Source organism: Staurois parvus, unplaced genomic scaffold, assembly GCF_062004578.1.
Source record: "Staurois parvus isolate SC_StPar_1 unplaced genomic scaffold, SC_StPar_1.0 ptg001208l, whole genome shotgun sequence".
Classification (NCBI taxonomy): domain Eukaryota; kingdom Metazoa; phylum Chordata; class Amphibia; order Anura; family Ranidae; genus Staurois; species Staurois parvus.
This window is the reverse complement of record NW_028319004.1, coordinates 293,835-315,936: the sequence shown is the minus strand read 5'-3', so window position 1 is coordinate 315,936 and position 22,102 is coordinate 293,835. Positions and strand designations below refer to the sequence as shown.

Genomic DNA, 22,102 nt, shown 5'->3' with positions numbered 1-22,102 from the left:
AGTAACAATTCTGTCTGTCCCTGAGTAAAAATTCTGTGGCCCTAAGTAAAGTTTCTGTGGCCCTGAGTAACAATTCTCTGGCACTCCGTAACAATTCTGTCTGTCCCTGAGTAACAATTCTCTGGCACTCAGTAACAATTCTGTCTGTCCTTGAGTAAAAATTCTGTGGCCCTAAGTAAAGTTTCTGTGGCCCAGAGTAACAATTCTCTGGCACTCCGTAACAATTCTGTCTGTCCCTGAGTATGAATTCTGTGGTCCTAACTAGCGTTTCTTTGTCCCTAAGTAACAGTTCTGTGGCCCTGAGTAACAATTCTGTGTCTGTGCGAGTAACAATTCTGTGGCCCTAAGTAACAGTTCTGTGGCCCTCAGTAACAGTTCTGTGTCTGTGCGAGTAACAATTCTGTGTCTGTGCGAGTAACAATTCTGTGGCCCTAAGTAACAGTTCTGTGGCCTTCAGTAACAATTCTGTGTCTGTGCGAGTAACAATTCTGTGTCTGTGCGAGTAACAATTCTGTGGCCCTAAGTAAAGTTTCTGTGGCCCTAAGTAACAATTCTCTGGCACTCAGTAACAATTCTGTCTGTCCCTGAGTAACAATTCTCTGGCACTCAGTAACAATTCTGTCTGTCCCTGAGTAACAATTCTGTGGCCCTAATAACGTTTCTGTGGCCCTAAGTAACAATTCTCTGGCACTGAGTAACAATTCTGTCTGTCCCTGATTATGAATTCTGTGGCCCTAACTAGCGTTTCTTTGTCCCTAAATAACGATTCTGTGGCCCTCATTAACAAGTCTGTGTCCCTGAGTAATGGTTCTCTGTCCCTAAGTAACTTTTCTCTGTCCCCAATTATCGTTTCTGTGGCCCTAACTCTGTCCCTGTCCCTAGTACAGAGCGGTCTGCCTCTGTTCAATAACTGCAGGCAAATGAAGAATTCCAAAATGGCCGCTATTTATAGCTCGACCATTACACAGTGCTGGCTGGCTGGCTGCTGATAGGCTGATGCGATCACATGTAGTTGAGGAATGCATTATGGGTCAGCGCGCCTTGTCTGCGCGCCTTCCCAGACATCCCCGCTCCGTCGCCGCACATGTCAGCCGCCATTTTCTGAAAAATTTCGATTCGCGCGTCCGAATTAGGCTATTTTTCGGATTCGGCACGAATCGAAATTTTTCCGATATTCGACTCGAATTCCACTTCGGATACTTCGATTCGCTCATCTCTAGTCTCTACCTTCAATGTCAGCTTCAAAATCTGTAAACAAACCTGCATCATTTTTGCTTTTACTTCAAAGATCTTTATGTGACCTAACCAATTGTTCCAGTTCAAGATTGGTTCCTGTATGTGGCCATTTATGATCTGAAGACATGTCAGCGGTTGCTGTACAAATACTTCCAACATTACAGTACATGGAAGAATCAATTAACGTTGATTTGGGCCTAGATGGATCTCTCCATAACGTTGAAGTACATAAATCAATTATCAAACTGAGTTTACTAATCACATCAATACCAAGAATGTTCTGGGCACCATGACAATATCAGATGTTTATGTTAGTTTTCAAAAATCCTGGAATCTCAAAAGTCACATTAGAAACTTTCCCAGCAACTAAACTACATTTTCCACTAAAATCAAGTAAATTGCATTTTGGAGAATTGGCATTTACAGGTAATTTATGTTTATGTTTTATGTACCTACTAAAAACATTATGTTCCTGCCATTCAATACACCCTGTACATATGGCCTTCCACTTTCATCCAATAAAATTGAAGCAACATATTCTAACGGTAAAGGAGAAGAATCTCGGTTTGATCCTGACTCTAATTTTGGAAATGGCAATAAACAATTCCTATTAATGACAACAGCACTGTGTACCATATTGTTCAAGCTGTTGTTGACACTCAGTGAACTGATCTCTTTGACTTCTGAGGCATAAGGCAACTCAGACAGACTATTGTTGGAACATGGAGGAGCAGATTGTTCAGAAATTGTATTTTCACTTTCTAATTCCAAAGTTTTTCTTTGTAAATCTAATACATATTGAACACAATCTCTTTTCAAATGACTAAATCATTTACAATAATAGTATTTCCTGTCTGCTCTGAGACCCTAGGTCTGCCTGTGACATGTTCATCACCATAATTGGGTGTGGCCAAGCACGTGGTCTCTCTCTGATCTCCATTTTGAATAGCTACACTTTCCATCTTCTGATTGTTTAGTTTAATTTGTCTGCTAACTGCATCTATAACTTTGGCTGCTTGATCTAAATCATTTTATCCGGCAGCAAATAAGAGATGCTGGATATAGATACTTAAATTTTTTAACAAAAGCTTTTATCATAGCAGAACTCTCATTGTCCAAATTAAATATCATTTTGTATACTTTGGAAAATCTATTTTTACAATCAAAAGGATCATCATTGATCGTATCTCTAAAGGAGTCTAAGATTTCCAGGGAAGGAGTTTCCTCTCCAGTTGTACATAGCAATAACTGACGCAATCGGTCTGATGCATTGTAATGAATTTCCACATCATCCTCATTAATATATGGGGTTTTGGTGAATCCACATGCCATAAAGCTGGGAAGCCATAATCTGAAGAAAACATTTCTTTCCTCCTCATTCAGGCAAAAGTTATTGCACAAAATTTCAAAAACTTCTGTATTATGAAAAGCATCCGCTTTCATGTCATAGGCTGGCATATCCTTCAAAATTTTCATGAGCTGATCAAGGATCTTAAGATTAAGTTCTGCAGCTTTATCCATTCATTTTCTCTTAAGCATTGCTTCATGATCCTGCAGATCATCTTCTATAAACTGGATGTCTGCTATTAAAGATTTTTGTCTGCCTTGCCTCTGGCTAGTATTTACACAAATTCTTTTTATATCAGTCATGGTGTGACAGATGTCCCGCTCCCCCCTTGGCTCACCTTCATCCCCCTCCACCTCTCATCCTGTCGTGGTCCTTTGAAGCCGGGCTGCTCAGGATAAGAGGTGTGACTCCTGTCACCCCTGTCACTTATATTCCCCCATCCGGCTTGGCCGGCGGGAGGAAGATAGTTTCCCACAGTGAGGTTCACACCCCTCCGCGAACCTCCCGCAGGGATGTTCAGGGCCACGGCAGTCAGCCTGATGCTGCACGGCCCCGGCATCTGCAGCGCGGGCATTAAAGTTCCTGCGCTTGCAGATACCGACAGACAAAGGCCGCGCTCTCAAGAGCGTGGCCCATGTCAAGGGGGGCATGCCTCATTGCCGGGTGACAAGGCATGCCACCCACGGTTGCCAGGATGACCAAGGAGCGTCCTGCATCAGCTTAAGAAGGCCGATGCTGGGCTCCCTGGTTGTTCGTTCTGCTGCACAGCCACTGAGAAGTCTCTGCTGCGGCGAGACTCTCACGGCCACTCTGCAAAAGCCTGATACTGGGCGAATTAACCCCCGCTGCCACTCTGCAATAACCAGGGATGTGGGGGAGAATTACCACCCACTGTCCCCTGACTGGCGTCTGCTTTGATTCCGGGCAACCCTGCCGGAGCCGTGAGTGTATGCACCCCTGTTTTATTCCCCTGAACTGTTCCTGTACTCTATCTCCATTTCCCTGCTTGGATTATAAACTGTTGTAGAGACTCTAACTTTGCCCCTGGGATCCGATTACAACTGTTTTGATCCCTCTCCTTGCTACTTCCCCATACCAGGTACTGCCACACTCCCTGCAGACCCCAACTGAGTGACTGTCATTTGCTTTAATAAAGCTTTGTGTGTTTGCCATCTGCTTTGTGTGTTCTGTCCTGCCTACCCTCCATCACAATATCATTCTGTAGTTCAGAAAGCTGAATGTCTTTCGTTTGAATTGCACTTTGCAGGTTAACTATTTGCTCAAAGTCTGGCAATTAGCACATACACTGTTATCTTCCTCTGACTTATTCTTTACACAAGCAGCAATCCTAGGAACCTCCAAAATCATGGCGTTAAAAACATTAACTAACTTCATTACATTTCTAACTTGTTTGCTCAATTCCTTAAAGGAAAACCTAGATTTTTCTATCTTAATATTATCCTGTAAGCACTCATTATACATGTACCGCCAAAGGTCATCATCTTTAACAAATTTAGACAGATTTTGGAATTCTAATTTACTCTCTCTATATAATTCATCAATACAATCCATTACTTACCAATTAAGAAGGTCTTTCTTCATGTAACGTTCCTTTTCTCTCTTGGTGGGAAATTACATCACCAAGGAACAGCGTTTTCTTGCATCTGCACAAAATTCTCACCAATTCTAATTCTAGGCTGATTTCGATTATGCCAAAGGGTCATCTGCTGAAGGCTTTTATTTCTCCTGAAAGCTCGACTTCATATTTTGCTGACCTTGCAGCAATCTTCTCTCTCATCAAGGTGAAGGAAAAAAAAGTAAAAAACGATCGATATTCGGAAAAAATCAAACTGGTCTGACGCGCCACTGTAAAATACCGGATTGTCTAGATGTTTTGTTAACTTGTATTGATGAGAAAAGTCCAAAATAGAAAGTCCTTCCAACTCTTTCATAAACTCAAAAATGTGTTTAATAATAATATTGCATACAATTAGAAATAAAATATTGGAATACAAAATGTTTAGATAATGTCCAAAAAATATAGTTATGTTCTTGAGATAAAAATTGTATGTAAAATTGTTTGCGTAGTGTGAATCTGTAGGCTCCTTAGCCCAGCTTCTAAAAAATCTGCCACCAAAAAGTCTTTGTTCTGCTCTATAAGGAGCAATTCAGCCCCCACCTTCTCCTAAAAGTTGGCTGGTTTTCCTCTCTGGTTCTTATAGTCCCACAATAATATCTGGTGACAGATGTATAGAACAAACCTTCAGTCTAGGAGAGAGGCTGAAAATGAATCCTTGGGACCTCTAATCAAAACTTCACTGATATTCCATCAGTCAGGGGGGATGGGATGTGTTACACATACTGTATATACTATATATATATATATATATATATATAATTCCTAAAAATAGTCTTAACATAAAAGTTATATCATATATAAATATCCTAATCAAGAAATATTACAGTATAAAATGTGTAAGCTTACCATGTATCAAGAAGATTCTTACAAATCTCTATTAGTGAAACTTTAGCTCCTACCCACAGAGATGGGGGAGGAAAGCTAGCAAACCAATTCATGACTAATTACTACCACGTTACTATACTAGAATGTAGAGAAAAGATCCAACACATTCATACATATGTTAGTAATGTCAATAAGCAGATATTAGGTTATATCTAACAGGAACATTTCCCTCATTCAGGACAGGAAAGTGGCTTCTCTCCCGTGTGAGACCTCTGATGTGTGTAAAGACTGGACTTCTCCGAAAAACATTTCCCGCAGTCAAGACAGGAAAATTGCTTTTCAACCACATGAGACTTCTGATGTCTGACGAGTTTTGATTTCACTACAAAACATTTCCCACACTCAGGACAGGAATATGGCTTCTCTCCTGTGTGCAATTTCTGATGATTATAAAGATTGGGCTTCTTTGAAAAACATTTCCCACACTCAGAACAGAAATACGGCTTCTCCCCCGTGTGAGATCTCTGATGTGTGTACAGACTGGACTTATCTGAAAAACATTTTCTGCATTCAGAACAGGAATATGGCTTCTCCCCCGTGTGAGATCTCTGATGCCTGGAAAGATGGGACTTCACTGAAAAACATTTCCCGCACTGAGGACACAAATATGGCTTTTCTCCCGTGTGAGATCTCTGATGTTTCTGAAGACTGGCCTTCACTGAAAAACATTTCCCACACTCAGGACAAGAATACGGCTTCTCCCCCGTGTGAGATCTCTGATGTGTTTGAAAGTTGGACTTTTGCAAAAAACATTTCCCACACTCAGGACAGGAATACAGATTCTCCCCCGTGTGAGATCTCTGATGTTTGTGAAGACTGGACTTCACTGAAAAACATTTCCCGCACTTAGGACAGGAGTACGGCTTTTCCCCTGTGTGACATATTTTATGCACATTAAGATTGTACTTAGAACAGAAACCCTTCCCGCACTCAGTACAGGAGAAGCTCTTCCCTGTTGGAAGGGCAGCCCGGTCCTGCACAGTCTGAGGTTCCTCAGGATACGAGGAATCCGATGGTCCATCTACACTGGGTGGTGCCGGATGGACATTGGAGGGAGCCGGGTTTTCTCCTGGTCTATACTGTGTGATGTCCTCATCTTCTACTTTCCAGTCTGGAGACAAAGTGAGACAATCCTCGGAGGTTTTCCTCATCTCCCGGCCATGGACTAAAATACAAAGACAAAGAGGATTACTAGACAGGAGCTGATTGGTTCCCCCAAACCAGGACTCCGCCCACATCGGGCAGCTTGGTCTCTGAGGAGCGCACAATTCCACCCTCAAGGGAACTAGGAAATGGCTCCTCTGATCTCCTACCAGGTCATTTCTTTATTCATGGACCTTAGTCAGAGAGTGAGGAAACAACCAGAACTGTCTTTTATAGGAGGGACAGTAATGAGGGGATTATAGGACGAGGGGCCCCACCCCCTCTATCACTCATCGCCATCTTCCCAACACAAGAAATACTGCACTTCCTTATTTAGTCCATGATTTAGTCATGAAGAACAGCGGGGCTGAGCCCCACCAGAGGTCAGGGAGTGAGGATGGGAGGAGAACAACCAAGATGAAGACTGGACTGATCCTGAAGACCACCATCATTGGGGTATTGACTCCTCCCTCATTATCACTTTCTGTTTAAGGGTCCAAAGTTGGAGGATGTTATCACATTATTATCACCATGTAAAAGTCTGTGCTCCAATCACATCATCTGATATAAAATGTCCAGCTGGGAGGAAATGGGTATAAAATAATGAAGACCAATGTAATGTACAACTTATCATATAGGATACAAAAGTTAGGACTATACAGTATTAGTTTTCGTCTATATTCATCTGGTGATCTAGCCAGTAAATCTGTTGTTTTATAAAGACCATTTACCACTGACAGGGGGCTTACAATGATCAGCTTTTATTTATTCATGTAAAACTTTTATCCCAAAAAGAAAAACCTGTTTGATGAAACTGATTATGAAGTGTGAGCTGGAGTTTGGCTTCAATTAGTTGCTGTTTTTAAATCTGCTAGTACATCTAACACTCTCCTCCCCCCAGACTGACCATGCTGCTGTCTCCACAGTGGGGGCGCTCTAACACAGAAGGTGTGTTACTGGACAGATCACCAGGTGAAAACAGGGAAAAAAGCCAAAGAAAAGGAATGCAGCCGCCACACCCAATGATTGGTAAGCTACAATATGGGACATTTGTGGTTTAACTGCTTGCCGACCCACCGCAGTGTTTTTACTGTGGCAGGGTGACACCTGTACGCACAGTGCTGTCTTTTAACATTGCTGTGCAAAACAGGTAGGGGGCGCGCGTGTGGCGTGTGCCCGCCCTACCCTACCCGCCGATCGTGGCAGCAGGTGTCCGTCACCGGCTCCGGGCGGGTCATTTCCTGCGGGGTGCCGGTGATTACAAGTAATCACTGACAGATAGCAGGGCTGCAGTGTTTACATTGCAGCTCTGCTATGTTTCAGTTCCAAACATGCTGAACCTGAGAGAAGACTTTATCTCTAGGGATCAGTGTGTTCCTGTGAAGTACACACCCCCGCCCACTAGTAAAACACTCCCCTCACACAGTTAACCCTTTCATTACCTAAAAAATGTTAACCCCTTCCTCCCCAGTGTCATTAGTACAGTGTCAGTGGGTTTTTTTTGCACTGATCACTGTATTGGTGTCACTGGGGAAGTCAGTTCCCCCCAGTGTCAAAATGTCTGCCGCAGTCCGGCCATAAGTCGCTGATCACTGTCATAAATCGCTGATCACCGCTATAAGTCGCTGATCGCCACCATTATTAGTATAATTTAAAAAAAAATCCCAGTATCTTTCCCGCCATTTGTAAACGCTATAACTTTCACATAAACCAATTAATTTACACGTATTGGGATTATTTTTAAGCAAAGACATGTCGCAGAATACATTTTGGTAGAAATTTATGACTAAATTTGATTTTTACATTTTTTTTACAGGACATGTTTTATAGCAAAAAGTCCAAAATATTGGGTTTTTTTGCTAAAAATGTTCACTTTTTTTTTATAGCGCAAAAATTAAAAAAACGGACAGGCGATTAAATACCACCGAAAGAAAGCTCAATTTGTGGGAAAAAAAGGATGTAAATTTCATTTATGTACTGTATTGCATGACTGCGCAATTGTCCGTTAAACTAGTGCAGCGCTGTATAGCAAAAAAATGGTGTAAATTGCAGTATCTATACCATAGTTTGTAGACGCTATAACTTCACACAAAGCAATCAATATACACTTAGTGGGATTTTTTTACCAAAAACATGGAGCAGAATACATTTTGGCCTAAATTTATAACTAACTTTGAGTTTACTATATATTTTTTATAGCTGAAAGTAAAAAATATTGTTTTTCTTCAAAATGTTTGGTCTTTTTTTATATATAGTGTGAAAAATGAAAAGCTCACAGGTGATCAAATACCTCTGAAAGAAAGCTCTATTTGTGTGAAAAAAGGACGTAAATTTAGTTTGGGTGCAGAATTGCATGACCGCGCAATTATCAGTTGAATTAGTGCAGCGCTGAGTAGCAAAAAGAGGCGTGGTCATTAAGGGGGGTAAATCCTCAGGAGGGAAAGGGGTTGTTGAAATCTCATCCTATGTCCAGTGATAGCAGTGACATCTACTGGCCACAGTGAGACATCACAAGACAACCTAAACTTAGGGAGAAACCAAGCGAAGAACTATACAATCAGCCTGAGCCAAGTACAGCCCAGCCACAAACTAAACCCACATAGTACCTCTATTCAGGACAAGGGGGCCACACTAATAAATAGTGTAAGGATCACATCAAATTGGTGTTTAGTAATCAGAGATCACTTACAGTGGTTGTAACCCTCAGACATGGAATATGAACAAACATATCCCTCTACAGTGTGTACTTGTCTCACTCCAGAGCAATAAGAGCCACTTCTGTCTGCTGTCTCCTTCCTCTGCAATCAGCAGCTGAGTCACTTCTAACAAATCTTCCTGACACCAAGAAAAAAAAGATGACAGGGGAGGGAGCTCCAGCACACAGCCTGTGATTGACAGCCTCAGCTCTGTTCCTGTGTGAAGGAAGTGTGTCCCTTCCCATCAATTGTTTCTCAGAGCTCATTTCACTGAGCTCTGAAGAGAGTGACTTCAGCTCTCTGCCCCCTTTTTTCTGACTTCTCAGACAAGCTGTAAATATTCTAGACTTTGAACAAATATAGAGAAGAAAGTGATACAAATAAACAGGTACAACGTATGTAGGAGGATTTTTTTTTATCTCTGTGTATCACCTGAGGCCAGTCACTGCACTGGGTATATGGAGGGATTACAACCACTTTAAATGTTTACTGTAGACAAGTTGCAGAGATCCCACACCGCTGCCTCCCATCTCCTGAGACTGCACTCAGTGACTTGGGTCTGAGACACTACAGACATATCCCTCCACCCGGCACAGCCAGCAGATAACAGAGAAGGTCCCCTGGAAGAGTCAGGCACAAGGCAGGAGACCCCAGTCACATGTCCTGGGTGCCTACATTATGCAATGCTTAGAGTAAAAATCAACATATTTCTGCCAGCTGAACCCCAGAACCTCCATAAATCCAGTCTAGAGACATAAATTGTGTCTGCAGCACAGAGAAGGAAGATTATCCGAGAGAAATCCAGGAATACAGGACGGGGAACACAGCTCAGGAAAGTGACCAGGGGATTACAGGCTGATATCACCCAGTCCCCGCCCTACTCTGGACCAATCAGTGAGCAGTATGGGTGGAGGAATGGATTTAGTGTTCATGACCCACCTGTGCTGATCTCTGTAGGAGTGTCCTCCTCTATAAATGTCCCCGTTATTCCATCCTCCTCCATAGACTGCTGATCATCCCTCACATACGCCTCTTCTTCTTCTGCTTTCACCTCAAATTCTCTCAGGTTTCCACTCTGAATATATAATAAAATGCCATCAATGGTAACAATGCAGATAATGTACAGATCCTAATGATACTATCAGTGATTGTTCCTCATCTACCTGATGATGGTGAGGGATGGTGTGACCTTCCTGTGTGGAATCCCGGGAATACAGAGGACGGGGACATCTCTCTGGTGGGTTCCCATGACTGGATCCATCTGTAGGAAACACACACACTGACTGAATCCATTGTTTCTATGTGTTTATCAGATGATGGGGGATCTAGGTGGATCCTCCGTACTGCTCTCTCCTTTACAATAAAGTCTCCTCTTACCCGGTGATGTGAGGGGCGGCTGATTGTCCATCATGACGTCCTTGTAGAGATCCTTGTGTCCTTCTAAATACTCCCACTCCTCCATGGAGAAATAGACAGTGACACCCTGACACCTTATAGGAACCTGACACACACAATGATACAGTCACCATCCAGACACATCCCTTGTCTGTTACTGGAGAATGTCCCAGAATTCCCGGCACCGCTCACCTCTCCTGTCAGCAGCTCCATCATCTTCTTGGTGACTTCTAGAATCTTCTGCATGTTGTGTCTCTCAGGGTTTAGGGAGTCACATGGAGGCACTGTGATGGTCATATGATCACCTGACTTCAGAAGAGGAAATCTCTGTAATGAGGAACCAATAAGAATATCATGTTAGAATCCCAGAATCCTCCTCACCTCTCCGGTCGGGTCTGTGTGTAGGAATCGTGCACACAGAGATGGACGCGGCCCCCCATTTTGTTAAGAATTTTCTATGTTATACAATTTCTAACTCTCAAGGCAGGCTACCCCCTCCATCTTGTAGATCTCTCATCCCCCTCCCTCGCTGTGGGGTGACATGTGGCCTGAGTGATGAGAAGGGTCACAGGCGGCCAAAACACAGCAGGAAGCTCCGAGCTATAAAACCTCACGAGCTGGGTGCCTAGCTGTCTAAGAAACTGTGCAATCTGGCACATAGTAAAAGTATAAACCGAGTCCCTCAATGAACATCAAAAGACCTTCCAAGGGGTCGTAAAAACAGACTTACTTTTAAAAACTCACTTTTCATATAAGTTGATATCTTCACGTAGGACATAACTACCTAAACATGGAGCCTATATTCGGAAGGCTCAGATTGAGGCCATTCTCCTGGTATGTGACACCCCTTAGCTGACCTACAGAGAAAAGCAGAAAAGTATATCTCTTGAACCATTTAAGTGCATATTTCATGTTTCATCTCTAACCATTCCGCAGATGTGGCTGAGTATTAATATACTAGTGACCAGGCCGGCAAATGTACCTAGGAAAAATTATGAGCCAAAATATAAGCTAGGAGAGATTCTGCTTGTAACTTAGGTCTCCACCCAACACCCCTCCCCAAAAGGAGACCATTGGTTACTACTCCAAAGAGACACCCTGCTGGGATTTGCTAGAAAAAGGCTGTTATGCTTGGAGTGTGGATGAGAGAAGAGAAGATTCTCCTGCTTTTAACATCGAGACTAGCAGTAGAGCCAAGAAATTGGCTCATGAGACTTGAAACTGCATAACCCAAGGCTTTTTGGCTAGTACTTATCTACCTAAACTTCTGTTATCTCTTTGCGGTGTTATTGCTCTCTATATATTTATATATATATTGGTTACATCTTTTTTCTGTAAATCTTTTTATTGCACCCTTTTGACCTTTTAGTAATAAAACTTACTTTCTGAAAGTGTTGAACTGTTTCTAAAGCTCTTTAATGCAATTTAAGAATTCCTGCCGCTGAAGAGCGCTACTGTGTGTGTTTAACCCTCTGTATAACCTGTCTGCAGTGAAAGTGGTATACAGATGAATATTTCAACCACCCTAGTGTTATTGCTGATATTGCCAAGTTTCCTCTTTCTCTGTACAAAAAGTAGGTGGCGGCAATGTGAAGGGTTAATTGCGTAATTAACCTGACCCAGTAACTATCGTGCTCAAGATGCCGGTACATAGATTTGTGGTCCAGTTAGCTGGAAAATCAATGTGCAGGGTGCAGCTGGGCATGGCATTGTTACGCACCTGACATCGCGGTTTTAGATTGGCTAGTCCTTTGGTCACGAGTCTGGTGAGAGGGGCAGAGATTTGATATCGCAATCGTCACACTGTGTATTATTAATAGACATAAGAGTGATGTCATGTGACCTCCCAGAATCCTCCTCACCTCTCCGGTCATGTCTGTGTTTTTTTTAATACAGATCAAAGTGATGTCATGTGACCTCCTAGAATCCTCATCTCTCCGGTCAGGTCTGTGTTTTATTAATAGAGATGAGAGTGATGTCATGTGACTTCCCAGAATCCTCCTCACCTCTCCGGTCAGGTCTGTGTTTTATTAATAGAAATGTGAGTGATGTCATGTGACCTCCCAGAATCCTCCCCACCTCTCCGGTCAGGTCTGTGTTTTATTAAAAAAGTTGAGTGATGTCATGTGACCTCCCAGAATCCTCCTCATCTCTCCGGTCAGGTCTGTTTTATTAATAGAGATGAGAATGATGTCATGTGACCTCCCAGAATCCTCACCTCTCCGGTCAGCAGGTAGATGATCTCCAGGGTGAGGTTTAGTATCTTCTCAGTCATGTGACTCCGGTCCTCCTCCATCCTCATTGGTGCCATCATGTGATCTATACAGGTCTCCTTGTAGATGGATAACTTTGGGAAATGAAAGTAAGAATGATTTGGATGGTATTGGTCACACAATAATAGGATGTGGATGTGAGGGGGGAATAGGAGGGTTGCTGGACATTGAAGAACTACTTCCCCATGGGAAGACAGTAGTCTGGACTGTTTAGCATTTGCTACATTTTGGAGGTCCCGGGACCCTCTTGGTCTGCCAGATCAGAAACCTCCTTTTCTCTGTTGGGTTTGTTTGGTCTCTGAACTGGTTTTGATGAGTATTAGATCTGCAGACAAGGAATGATAAATACGATCCTTCCTATGACTTGTTTGCTCTGAGGCAGTGCTGTGAGATCAATGTCGGCTCATCATGAGGTCCAGGAAGGGGAACTTGATGACTTTTGGCCGGAGTTGCTGGATAATCAGGACAATTGGCAGAACTCCGGCTGCAAGGCTCCAATCTGTGGCAGCCTGCTGACTGACAGGAGTGATGTCACTGTCACTCTCTGCAGTAAGAGAAGGGATTGGATGGGATAGCAGGAGGATGGTGTTGGTTGAGTATAGAGCTGTGAGGAAGGAGCCTATTCTCTTCCCTCCAATGACAGCCTAGTGTGGGTAGAAGGAGGACAGCAGGGGGGAGCTGTTTGGTTCCCAAGTATACTGTAATATCCAGGACATTGTACAGAGTGGTGGTGGGTTCCTGGGGCTCTGAATTCCTGCACCGGGCACTGCCAGAGCCTGTGTCATGGGAAGGTATTGGAGTGTCTCCTGAAGATGTATAGCACTGACCCCTGACTACCTTTTAGTAAAAAATGCACCAACAGACCTCCTCAAAGAACAAGTGCCCACCAAGGGGTGAAGGACTGTCCTTCTTCATTCCATTTGGGATCTTGGAATACATTATTTGACCAGTGAGATGGTAAGAAGGTGAAGGTTGCCTTCCTTTCCTGGTAGGAGTTCTGTAAGGAGGTCTAGAAAGTAAGTACAGGTAAGAGGACAATTAGAGACCAAGAGCCCCCCTCCCTGCCTCAGTGTCCCCCTGAGCCTGATAAACTTCCCTTTCCTCAGAGCTCTGCTCCCCGCCAACCCTATCAAGGACCCAGATCCCTTCAGCTACTCTACCCCCTCAAAACCCTTGAACTCCACTGCCCCCTAAGGGCCCCCAAGAGGGGAGGGGAGAGGAGAGGGAGAGGGGAGGAGGAGGAGAGGGGAGGAGAAAAGACAGGGGAGGGGAGAGGGGAGAGGAGAGGGAGAGGGGAGGAGGAGAGGAGAGAAGAGGGGAGGAGGAGAGGAGAGGAGAAGAGAGGAGGGGGAGGAGGAGGAGAGGGAAGGGGAGAGGAGAGGGAAGGGGAGAGGAGAAGGGAGAGGGAAGGGGAGAGGAGAAGGGAGAGGGGAGGGGATGGGGGAGGGGAGGGGAGGGGAGGGGAGGGGATGGGATGGGAGAGGAGAGGAGAGGAGAGGAGAGGGGAGGAGAGGGGAGGGGAGGGGAAAGGAGGGGAGCGCAGGGGAGAGAGGAGAGGGGAGGGGAGGGAAGGGAAGGAGAGGGGAGGGTACAATTGCTAGTTATCAGCAGTACTTTCCTCATGCTGTGACAGTGTGAGGAAAGTGCAGCCGATAACTGGCAACTTCATTTCCTGGTGATCTGCTGTGTCATTGGACACAGCTGATCATGTGGTAAAAGGTTGCTGTGATTGGCCTTTTATCGCATCACATGATCAGCTGTGTCCGTAGGACACAGCGATCATGGAGATCACAGAGTGCACGCCTCCGGGGGTACGCGGGAGGGCGTGTTGTGGGAGGACGTCATATGACACTCCCAGAACTAGCCGGCCACAATGAAGCCATCATTTGCCTATATGCAGTTGGCAAGTGGTTAAGGGTCTTCTTTTGGTACTGTAAGTGGAAATTTATGGAAGAGGGCCGTTTCCGGGGCCCTACCAACATTAACCCCCATCACCCTGTACATAAGGTTAAACATGTGGGTCCAAAATCTAGTAACTATCAGACATTATACAAAAATCTTATTTGTGCCAGTCAATGTTTAAAATCCAAAATTATAGTCCAAAGAAATTAAAGTCCAAATAAATGAATCCTCCGTGTCCAACTTCAACCTCCCCATAAATCCAGATAAGATGTGTACCTCAAAAAAACGGAAAAACTAAATAGTGTATTACCTTCAATATCATCTGGTATATACTTTACCAACAATAATATATACTTAACAAAATATGCGCAAAATAAAAACAAGATTCAAATCGTGAGCAACACATGAATCATGAAATCACTCCATGTACACTATAAATATATATAAATGTGAACAATCAGTGTACACTCATAAAACAAAAAAATAAATAAAGTTAAAATAAATAAATAAAATAAAGGAAATAAATAAATAAAATGATATAAATTGTGAAAAATTCTAAATAGCTGAAATGCATACAATTACCCTCATTAGAGTAATAGCAAGCCTTTAAAGAGCCTTTAAAGAGTACACCCTGGACTGTCACTCCAGTGTTGTAGTCGCTCCCCGGACTGTCACTCCAGTGTTGTAGTCGCTCCCCGGACTGTCACTCCAGTGTTGTAGTCGCTCCCCGGACTGTCACTCCAGTGTTGTAGTCGCTCCCCGGACTGTCACTCCAGTGTTGTAGTCGCTCCCCGGACTGTCACTCCAGTGTTGTAGTCGCTCCCCGGACTGTCACTCCAGTGTTGTAGTCGCTCCCCGGACTGTCACTCCAGTGTTGTAGTCGCTCCCCGGACTGTCACTCCAGTGTTGTAGTCGCTCCCCGGACTGTCACTCCAGTGTTGTAGTCGCTCCCCGGACTGTCACTCCAGTGTTGTAGTCACTCCCTGGACTGTCACTCCAGTGTTGTAGTCGCTCCCCGGACTGTCACTCCAGTGTTGTAGTCGCTCTCCGGACTGTCACTCCAGTGTTGTAGTCGCTCCCTGGACTGTCACTCCAGTGTTGTAGTCGCTCCCCGAACTGTCACTCCAGTGTTGTAGTCGCTCCCCGGACTGTCACTCCAGTGTTGTAGTCGCTCCCTGGACTCTCACTCCAGTGTTGTAGTCGCTCCCTGAACTGTCACTCCAGTGTTGTAGTCGCTCCCCGGACTGTCACTCCAGCGTTGTAGTCGCTCCCCGGACTGTCACTCCAGTGTTGTAGTCGCTCCCCGGACTGTCACTCCAGTGTTGTAGTCGCTCCCTGAACTGTCACTCCAGTGTTGTAGTCGCTCCCTGGACTCTCACTCCAGTGTTGTAGTCGCTCCCTGGACTGTCACTCCAGTGTTGTAGTCGCTCCCTGGACTCTCACTCCAGTGTTGTAGTCGCTCCCTGGACTCTCACTCCAGTGTTGTAGTCCCTCCCTGGACTCTCACTCCAGTGTTGTAGTCACTCCCTGGACTGTCACTCCAGTGTTGTAGTCACTCCCTGGACTCTCACTCCAGTATGTTACAGACGGGGTTCCAATCCTTAGGCAAACATCTCATGACTCCATCATCCCCAAGTTTAGCCCAGTTCATCTCTGGCTACTTGGCAGCTCTCAGCACATGGGCAGAACCAGGGGTGGACTGACAACTCATGGGGCCCCCCGGGCAATAGGGGATCATGGGGCCTCTGTGTCCTTGCCCAAACTCAAAAAAGCCTATGAAAAAGGTACCAGGGGCATCTCATGGGGCCCCCTACTGACCCCGGGCCCTTGGGAAGTGCCCACGTTTCCAAATGGTCAGTCCGCCCCTGGGCAGCACTCCAAGTCTCTCTCAACACTCCTGTTTGTCTCGCCATGTGAAGAATTTATGATTCCTCCATCGTAGCTGTTTTTCCGTTTTTGTGGGGAGACAAAGATTAAGCTCCAAATGAGCCTGTTGTACCTTAAGTAACAAGTCGGGGGTTGGAGTCATTTTACGTTGGGCCAGTAAAGCCTCGTATTCCTTAGTTTTGGCAGAGATCAACTCTTCACAAGATTGCTTTAGTCTATAGGCTCGTTGGATACAAAAACCTCTGATAGAAGCTTTATGGTTGTGAGCTCTAGAGAAATGAGAGTAGTCTCTAGAAGTAGGATTGGCCTCTCTCCATGCATCCACCAAATTATAGCGATATAAAGGTTGAGCAAATTTGCGACTTTGTTTCGGGGGGACACAAGTTTGGTTGCACGTGATTTATCAAGCGTTTGATCTAAAGCCAAATTCGAATCCCCCACTAAAATGACATCACCTTCCAGTTCCGGAGCTAAAGATTTAAACAGGGATCGAAAAAAGGCTAATTGATTCACATTAGGGGTGTAGTAAATCAGGAAAGTCACTAAGTTTCCCCCCAAGTGGCCTTTAACCAATAGATATCGCCCTTCCTTGTCCCGTATCACTTTAGATTCAGTAAAGGATAACCGCCGGGCCAAACAGAGCGCTACCCCTCATTCTTTCTCAGATGCATTAGCAAAAAGCACACAGGGAAATCTCCATGAATATAACGTGGTGTGAAAGAGGAGACAAAATGGGTTTCCTGCAGAGCAACTATATCAGCTTCCAGGGACTCCAAGGGAAAAAACCTTGAGACGCTTAGAGGGGATCCCAAACCTGCACATTATGGGAGAGTAAGGGAACAACACCACTATTAGGTCTTAAGGTGGACATAGAAAAATGCAAGACAGCGATGGGGAGACCCACACATCCCCGTAGGGGAGATCGAGAATCCAGGACCAAATAAAAATTCCCGAGATGACCCTCAAAGAAAAACAATTTAAAAAAGTGAGGGAAATAAGGAAGAAATAGGGGAGAGACAAAAGACACCGAGCCCAGAAAATGGCTGGCATCAGTTCAAATGGTAAAACAACGATATGCAGCATAAAACAGTAAAACACCAGATAACCCAGACACAAGGTCAAGGACTGGAAGAGTCTCCACCAAAGCATAGCAGTGGGGAGAGTCTTCCAATTAGGAAGAGCACATAGACGCTTCCCAGCACCATGGGGTCTGTAACAGACATGTATAAGAAAGGTTCCTAACCCCAGAGAAATAGAATACCTGACATATATCCAATCTAGCCAGTAAACAGGTAAAAAGAAATAAAATTAAAAACATAATATTTGGAATAACAATTCAAAGAAGAACAAGGGCGGAGGCCAATGTCCCATAACAAGACCGTGTAGAGGTCCCCGCCCAATAGAAATCAACTAGTAGCCAGCAGGGTCCTCAAAGGACCTAACGTGGAGTAGCAGGTTTCTTCTTCCTTGAAAAGGGTGACCACAGAAGTGAAAGCGGGGGAGGAGGGCCGTCAACCCTGGGCTGGTTCTGTGGGGAGGGGCTAAGGTAAATAAAGCCCAGATTCAGCAAGTTTCTCTCCTTCAGAAAATGTAGAAAAGGCGTAGGATTTGCCATTGTAAGTAAATTGTAAGCAAAATGGATATTTCCATTGATAACGAATGTCCCTTTGAATTAAAGATGAAAACAACGGCTTGAACTTCCTCCATTTCAGTATAGTAGCTTGAGAAATATCTGCAAAGACTTGAATCTTGTGCCCATGTATTTCCAAATCTGGATGTTCCCTGGCGTATCGCATCACCGCCTCCTTAATTTAAAAAAAAATGTGATTTAATGATTATGTCTTGAGAAGGCCCATCCAGTTTTACAGGGACCAGAGCTCTATGGATACGATCTATTTCCGTTGTCATGATCAGGGGTCAGGATCAAAGACCAGAGCTCTATGGATACGATCTATTTCCGTTGTCATGATCAGGGGTCAGGCTCCAAGATCGGCAGTGTAAGGCTTACCTGAAACCAGCAGGATAGGTACACAGGCAGGTCCCCCTGGGAATGACGCAGGCTCACCTGAGGTGCGGGGTCTAAGTACTAACTGGTATCACCAGAGCTCCTAATGGTGGAGATGGATTTTGCTGGTGTTAGTACCAGGTCGCAGTTCTCAGGATCATCTCACCAGGAAGTGAGCAAGCCAGGAACCAGTAGCAGATATGGAAGGTAGGGATCTACCAGAAGCATGTGATCTGGGACTTCAGCATAGTAAAACTTGAGGTCAACATCAAGAAATGTAGCTACTCACCCAATTGTCAAGTTCCAATTGACGGCAACCATTTTCCCATTGCTCAAAATGTAGAGGCCAAATCAAATACATACCAAGACTGAGTATTCTTGAGGCCATTTTCCCAGAGTCCAAAAACCCAACCAGATCCCAAATAAAATCACACAAAAATGTCAATTTTCTAATTTTTGAAAAAGGAATCCCCAGGGGCAAATCATTTTAAAGTGCTCCTCCCCCCCAAAAAAATGGAATCTAACTAATGCTTTGGGCCTCTCATGTAAACCTGGGGCCAATAATTAGACTGCTTCATTTTGGCACATCACATGACTAGCAGGAAGATCTATTCCTTTGCCAGACTTATCCACCGAGAATCTTGGAATTTAAGTCACCTAAAGCCCAAAAAGCTAAATAAAGACTAATCTATAGTTCATTGACAAATACACTATATTGCCAACACTGCTGGGATGACTTCCTTTCCACACACATGAACTTCAATGGCATCCCAGTCTTAGTCCGTAGGGTTCAATATTGAGTAGTCCCGCCCTTTGTAGCTCAGCTTCCAATCATCTGGAAAGGCTGTTTAATCTTTTCAGCTATTCTGAGATTGCCACAAGAATTACTTATTTTCTTGTTCACATTGAGTTTGCAGGAGGTCTGCGGTTTAAAAGTGATTAAAGGAGTTTTGGATGCATTGCTCTTGGTCTCTTCAGATCAACAGTTATATCAACAATTCTTTTGGGTGCATTTACATGTGTTTGGCTTTGGAAATATTTTGGGGAATGTTTATATTTGATTTGACCCCTTTTTTTCCCTGGGTGACCCTTCTGTAACCTATTGAATCCTTTTTGGAATGTTGCCTTAACAACAAATGTTATATCTTTTGCTTTAATGTTTGAAGCCCATGGTCAAAATGGCTGCAGTAACTTATGGGCATAATGGAGCCATCCTAACATCTGCCTCCTTGTTTGGCAGGAAAGGTGGCCCCTCATTCTTGTGGCCCCTGCTCCTGAGCCTTATCATGCCTCTTTCTACTCCCTACCAGTCTCCTGGACTGTGGCTGCCAGTGTCCTGTTTGTCTGGATAAACTTGAGTGAAGAACATACTAATGAGCGATCCCTCAAACCTTGGTCACAAATGTCACATCATACATACAGCCTAACTAGTATCTGTTACTAATCATCATCTTGAACTCTATTTGCAGATCATCTTTTGCCCCTGGAGGCCCCAGCTGTTGGAGTGGGAGAGGAATCTGCATCTGATGTTGGGGTACGGGAACTGCTGTAATGGGGTGGGGGATGTACAAATGCATGTTACATGTGTATTTGGGAAATGTCATGCATTTTTTTTTGGTTTTGTGGTGCAGGGAAGTTCAGGCACTCCAAACTTGCATGAAATGCCGTCACCTCCACCTGAGTTGCCTGAAACTCCGGTAAGAGATGCTAAAGATGTTCTCCCTAATGAGTCACCCATTTAGAGTATAACTCCGTTCCTGGCTGGGCAGGATTTGGCAACGTGATGTGTAACTTTTTTTGGATCATTGCTTAGTCAGGAGCTGGAGGGACTGATGTGCATGTGACAAATCAGCAGGAAGGTATCAGTCTGGGTAAAGATGCCAAACCATTCATTTCAGTCAAATGCTGATCCAGTGTAATGTGTCAGGGAAAGGCATTCACCAATACCTGGTCCTAGGGGTGGGACAAGAACATGATCTAGTGTTTGGTGTCAGACGAGCCCCCTGTCCTACTGTACACTTGTGCTGTGTGTTAAACACTCTTTCATTTTTTTGTTTGTTTCTCCTTGCAGCCAACATTGGATGCGGCTGGATCGGCACCCCGTCCACCTGGACCCAGCCGCCTTCTCAAGCTTGGGGAACATGGAGAGATTATGGGAGCAAAGGAGGCTTTCTAATGCATCCAATAATATAGAAAGGTTACTGGTGCTCCAACATGAAACCCTGCTTGGACTTGTCACCGCGGTCAGGGAGCAGACTACAGCATTGCAGGACCTTAGTCATGATATCTGGGCCTTATGTCAAGCAGGGGCTGAACAAAATGCACCTTCGGCCAGAGGCTCCCAACCCCCGTGCAGTAGTAGTTTGGGGCCAATGCCAAGGTTGCCACAGAGTTCCCCTGTAGAAAGTGCCGGGGAAGCAGCAGAGGAACAAGCTTTGGAGGTGCTGATTCTGGAACTACGCACTCTGGAGCAGCCCCCTCAAGAAACCCCACCTGAAGACCAGTATGACTCCTTCCCCATGGATCCCTCTTCTGCACCTTCCTCACACTCCACTTTGCCCCTTGACCACACCCCCACTTTCACACCCCCTCCCCTTGTTTCTACATGCCCCTCCTCTCAATCCCATTTCCACCCTTACCTTCCACGTCCTGCCCACTCTCCTCAGCCCTTAAATGCCCCTCCCCACATTCTCCCTGTCTTCCATTCCCCCCATTCAACCTCTCCCCAAACACTCCCTCCCTACCACTCTTTCCCAGCCCCCCCACACACTGTACCCCCCCAACCCTCACACCCTCCCCCTCTGCAGCAGCAACAGCCTCCTCCTCCCCATTCATTTTGTATGTTTTTGTAATAAACATTATTTGGAAAGTAGCAGAACGTGTCTTTCAAATTGTCAGAAATGCATTTGGGGTAATAATGGAGGCTTGGTCGTGTCGGTAATCCAACACAGGCGCTTTTCTGAGTATGGCTACTAATAATTCCAAATAGCGAACACTAAAAAAGCAGCACTTCAGAAAGAAAACTAAAAGGTGACCCTTCCAGAGGCATTGGTGGTTAGACTCTTTGGCCTTTCTGCTGTTTTCACCTGGTGGTCTGTCCTGCAAATAGTTTTAGCTGTTCCCCATCACACAAGTTCTCTGGCACATGTAGCGGTTGGCCATTATCTGCTAACCATTTGGCTGCCCCAAGGGAGCTTAGAATTATCAGTGGACTCTGTGGGCAAGGCTAACGTTCCCCAATATGGGAACACACAATATTGCAGCTTGTTTTCTAAGTGTCGGCTAGCTTTTGTCTTTTTGGGGTGCTGATTTTGGCCAAGACTCCTGCATGGAACACTCACCTCCCCAGAGACTGACACTGCTGTCCAAACATGTTCCCTGTGCTACTTCATTGACACACACTATACAAGAAGTGTGTAATATCCAGGACACCAGGCGTGACACCAGGACACAACTTACAGTAAGCCTGCCAAGGAATGCTAGAGACACAGAAAAGTTGGGAGAATAAGAAGAAGGCCTTCTGTTGTTTGGACTATCATTATGCTGGACTAACTGGACCCAGACTAAGTTTGCTTTACACCCCGTGTAACATCTTGTCCCGAGATTGGTTGGGGAGCATAGGATCTTTAGCTGCCTGATTCTAGACGTGTGTGCCTATGGAATTTATGTGCCCAGTGGACACTTGTTCCTCAC

At 44.7% G+C, this 22,102-nt stretch overlaps 1 protein-coding gene across 1 annotated transcript; it reads right to left on the bottom strand.

Annotated features, from left to right (window-relative positions):
• Nucleotides 1-5,002: 5,002 nt before the first annotated feature.
• On the bottom strand, nucleotides 5,003-16,546 carry LOC149438163 (uncharacterized). The gene is made up of 5 exons (XM_089660179.1): nucleotides 16,517-16,546; nucleotides 10,535-10,669; nucleotides 10,325-10,448; nucleotides 6,136-6,273; nucleotides 5,003-5,979 (listed from the first exon to the last, which is right to left on the bottom strand). The coding sequence occupies exons 1-5, from the start codon at nucleotides 16,544-16,546 to the stop codon at nucleotides 5,279-5,281; spliced, it is 1,128 nt and encodes a 375-aa protein (XP_089516305.1). The 3' UTR covers nucleotides 5,003-5,278.
• Between the last annotated feature and the right edge of the window lie 5,556 nt (nucleotides 16,547-22,102).